The sequence below is a fragment of the Colobus angolensis genome, unplaced genomic scaffold (assembly GCF_000951035.1).
Source record: "Colobus angolensis palliatus isolate OR3802 unplaced genomic scaffold, Cang.pa_1.0 Scaffold254, whole genome shotgun sequence".
NCBI lineage: Eukaryota > Metazoa > Chordata > Mammalia > Primates > Cercopithecidae > Colobus > Colobus angolensis.
This window is the reverse complement of record NW_012115755.1, coordinates 1,985,310-1,990,274: the sequence shown is the minus strand read 5'-3', so window position 1 is coordinate 1,990,274 and position 4,965 is coordinate 1,985,310. Positions and strand designations below refer to the sequence as shown.

Genomic DNA, 4,965 nt, shown 5'->3' with positions numbered 1-4,965 from the left:
TGCTGGGATTACAGGCTTAAGCCACCGCGCCCGGCCATTTATTTATTTTTTGAGACGGGGTCTCGCTCTGTCACCCAGGCAGGGGTGCAGTGGCGTGATCTCAGCTCACTGCAACCTTCGCCTCCCAGGATCAAGCGACTCTCCTGCCTCAGCCTCCTGAGTAGTTAGGATTACAGGCGCCTGCCACCACATCCAGCTAATTTTGTATTTTTAGTAGAGACAGCGTTTCACCACGTTGGCCAGGCTGTTCTCGAACTCCTGAACTCAAGTGATCTGCCCGCCCTGGACTCCCAAAGTGCTGGGATTACAGGCGCGAGACACAACTGACATGATTTCTTTTTCTGTTATGAAGGAACACTGCTCTGGTCCTTCAATAAGCCCATCACATACATTAACCATGTCATCTATAGGTACTTTTTCTGCAATGTTAATGTCATCTTCATTATCACAATCACCCTGATTCAGATCTATCACTATGGTTGAACGAAGAAACTGGAGCCTCTCTGTTGATATTAAAAGCTTTCTTGTTATCCACTTCTTCCAGCTTACTGACAAACTGAAGGTATACTTTTTACATATGTAAGGATGTTACATATTTTTCTCACTTTACTGAAGAAGGTCATCAAAATCACCACCTTGTTCATTATCATCAGTGAACACAGTTGAAGGTCAGAAGTTGTGCCAGGCATGCACAGCTGTACCTTTAGTCACTGTGTTCCAGGCACTGACAACAGCATATATGGCATCCTTCACTCCTTTTGAAACCCTTTCATACATATACATCTATTCATAGCTGCCAGCGTATTGTTCAAGAAAGCGTTTTTATATTTACTCTTCATCAATCTAGGGATTCCCTGGTCATATGGCAGTGAAGTCACACTTCAGGGAAAGCACATGGCATAAACATTTTTGATAAAACTTCAGCTGCAGGATGAGCCAAAAAGTTTTCAAGGAGGAACAGTCATCATCCAGTCCAGCTTCCCTGAAATAAGCACTACCGCTACAAAATGTTTGTGGAACCAATCAGAAAAGATGTCCCTAGATATCCATGCCTTTCTGTTAGCATAATAACGAACTGGTAAGAAATTCATGCCTGTGGGTCAGGTGCGGTGGCTCAGGAGTTCAAGACCAGCCTGGCCTATGTGGTGAAAGCCTGTCTCTACTTAAAAAGAAAAAAAATTAGCCGGGCATGGTGGTTCACGTCTATAATGCAAGCTACTCCAGACGCTGAGGCACGAGAATCACTTCAATCCGGGAGGCAGAGGTTGCAGTGAGCCAAGATCTAGTCACTGCACTCCAAGCTGGGTGACAGAGCCAAACTTTAAAAAAATAAAAATTCATGCCTTGGGACTCAGTGCAGTGGCTCACGCCTGTAATCATAGCACTTAGGGAAGCCAATGCAGGAAGATCACTTGAGCCCAGGAGTTCAATACCAGCCTAGTTAACATAGTGAGACCCCATCTCTACTACAAATTAAAAAAATTAGCCAAGCGTAGTAGCACATAGCTGTAGTCCCAGCCACCAGGGAGGAATGCTTGAGTCTGAAGATCAAGGCTACTGTGAGCCGTAATTGAGCCACTGCACTTAAGCCTGGACAACAGTGAGACTATCTCCAAAAAAAGAAAATAAAATAAATTCATGCCTTGAAATCACTAAGAATAAGAACACAAGCTTTTGCCTATCATAGCAAGTTCACACTTACACATGCCTGCTTAATTAGCACATCCCAGCACAGTTATTCTGTCCTAGTCATCCTGAATTCCTGTAGGGGCTATCTCATCAGCTGTAGGCAGTGTCCTTCTGGGACAGTGACACCAAAACAGTGATGTTTTTCACTAGCATTATTATATACTGGTTCTAGTGGCAGATTTTCATCAACAATAACCTCAGCAAAATCACCAATAAATCTCCGCTGCTTCAAGATCAGCAGATGCTTTATCACCACAAATTTCTCTCTCTCTTTTTTTTTTTTTTAAGAGTTTTTCGCTCTTGTTGCACAGGCTGGAGTGCAATGACATGATCTCGGCTCACTGCAACCTCTGTCTCCCGGGTTCAATTAGCCGGGCATGGTGGTTCACGTCTATAATGCAAGCTACTCCAGATGCTGAGGCACGAGAATCACTTGAATCCGGGAGGCAGAGGTTGCAGTGAGCCAAGATCTAGCCACTGCACTCCAGCCTGGCCAACATGGAAAAATCCCGTCTCTACTAAAAATACAAAAATTGTGTAGTGGCACACGCCTGTAGTCCCAGCTACTCAGGAGGGTGAGGCAGGAGAATTGCTTGAACCCGGAAGGTGGAGGCTGTAGTGAGCAGAGATTGCGCCACTGAACTTTAGCCTGTGTCTCAAAAAATAATAATCTTGTCATGTTTTATGATCAAAATATCAAAGCATACATTTTTCCTCAAAGTAATGGTGAAAACAGCTAGGCAAAGTGGTCCACGCCTGTAATCCAAGTACTTTCGGAGGCACAGGCAGGAGGATTACTTGAACCCAGGAGAGTTCAACACAAGCCTGGGGAACATGGTGAGACCTCATCCCTACAAAAAGTTAAAAAATTAGCTAGGCATGGTGGCACATGCCTGTAGTCCCAGCTATTTGGGAGGTTGAGGCGGGAGGATCGCTTGAGCCCAGGAGTTCGAGGCTGCAATGAGCTAGGATTGTGCCACTGCACTCCAGCCTGGACAACAGAACAAAACCCTGTCTCAAAGTGGCGGCAGGGTGGTGACTTACACAAACCCATCAAATTAGTTAATTATTGAGATGGCAAGGTCATAATTACATCCCAAAGTTTCTCAAAACTCCTCATGAACACTTTTCATTAAAACAGTGTCCCTATGCTATCATATCATGCCCCTTTTCCCCCTCCATCACTACCCGCCACACACAAATTGGATCTCAATCCTAGACAGTCTCCCTCCTTTGTCTTCTTCTTGGCATGTTCCATAGGCTAAGTCTTGTTGCGTTTCCTCTTTTTTTTTTTTTTTTTTGTGAGACAGAGTCTTGCTTTGTCGCCCAGGTTGAAGTGCAATTATGTGATCTCGGTTCACTGCAACCTCCACCTCATGGGTTCAAGTGATTCTTGTGCCTCAGTCTCCCGAGTAGCTGGGACTACAGGCACATGCCACCATGCCTGGCTAATTTTTTGTATTTTTTAGTAGACAGACAGGGTTTCATCATGTTGGCCCAGCTGGTCTCGAACTCCTGACCTCAGGTCATCTGCTCGCCTCAGCCTCCCAAAGTGCTGGGATTACAGGTGTGAGCCACCGCGCCTGGCAAATGCTCCATTTTTAAACTATATATTAAACTATGTAGGGGTCGAATGTCAAAATGTCTCTTAAATACTGCATTTTTTAAAAACTGAATTAAAAAATAAGACAAATAAGATATATTTACTTTTGAAATTAGGGTCAGACTATATATATTTCACTTTATATCCTATATATTTACTTAAGATTAAATCATAACAATATTCCTAAGTCATTAAATATTCTTTGAAGACAAAGAGGGAAAAATATATACATAAAGAAATACAATATGTAGACTCATTTATATATTTCCTGAATGACCACTAAATCCTAAGTACTGTGCTAAAAGCTAAGAATAAAAAACAAGATCCCAGTTAAACAAATTATTGTTTCATGAAGGTAAAGTATGACACTGAAGATAAAATTGTAGTTTCCTAAGGACCAGTGAAAGTTTGCCGAAATTTTGCAACATACCTTGTGCACCTGCTCCTGTACCTTCTTTTGTTTTTTCTTAGGAGCAAATATCTGATCATATTCTTCTGTATATTCCAAAAGCCACTTGCTTGGCTTCCTAAGGCGTTTCTTCTCTGACCGCACAGCTAAAAGATGATAAACACATTCGATATTAATCAAAAAGCTTCAGGAAAATCCACTGTTTTTATGAGACCATCTGATACTCCCAAAAGTAACCAGATGGGAAACCACATAGTAAAATAGACTATGGCTTAAGATGCAAAAGGCACAAAATGGCTTATGTTTTCTCATATGCAAAAGGTGCTAGGGGAGACAAAAGGGCTTGTGTTACCTTATATACGTATATTACAGAATATATGTGGCCCATCCAATATTGAGGAAACGGTTAAATTTAAAGCCAGGTCTTATAGTCACTGACACCTGTACATATAAAGCCAATATATGCCAAAAAAAAAAAAAAGAAATAGTATCTAGAACAGGTTAACGGGTAAAATATATCTTGAGTTACAGGTTAAGTATGCCTTACCTGAAATGCTTGGGATCTGAAGTGATTCAGAATTTTTCTTATTTTGGAATATTTGCATATATATAGTAAGTTATCTTGGGGATGGGACCCAAGTTGAAACACCAAATTCATTTATGTATTATATACATCTTTCATACACACAGCCTGAAGGTAATTTTACAAAACATTTATTTTCTGCATTATACAAAGTTTGTGTACAGTGAACCATAAGAAAGTAAAAATGTCATTATCTCAGCCACCCATGTGGAATATCTGTGGTTGTTTGGCATTACCATCATTACTGCCTCTGAATTTATATGCTACTGACAGGCAAACATTTTCTTACACTTATTCACACATAAGTACTTAACAGTAAAAATATGACATGCCATTAATACAGTGAGAAAGTAATGTGTTCAGGGTAGCTAAGCAGCACAGTAGCATCATTAGAATACTTGTATCAGCTCATAAAAAACAGTAATTACAACGTCAGGCTTTGTGTCTCCATCTATGATGCTGTGTTTTGATTAAAAGGTTACTGTATACTGTTTTATTTTATAAGGTAAGAAGAAACATCATCAGAAGCAGTTGAGGAGCCAGGAAGTCCTCTAGGAATAAAGAGGCATTCTGTGGGATGGCTTTTTAAAATGTTTCCTCTAAAGTCATCTGTCTCATTAACAAGTATTGTCTAGAAAGATCTCATTTTATTCATTTATTCATTTATTTATTTATTTATTT

At 40.7% G+C, this 4,965-nt stretch overlaps 1 protein-coding gene across 1 annotated transcript in view; it reads right to left on the bottom strand.

Moving 5' to 3' along the window:
• NSD1 (nuclear receptor binding SET domain protein 1) overlaps positions 1-4,965 on the bottom strand; it is a 192,127-nt gene that overhangs the window by 75,346 nt on the left and 111,816 nt on the right. Inside the window, exon 5 of the mRNA XM_011946890.1 lies at positions 3,723-3,847. Coding sequence (XP_011802280.1) covers positions 3,723-3,847 — 125 coding nt within the window. The remainder of the gene's footprint in view (positions 1-3,722; positions 3,848-4,965) is intronic.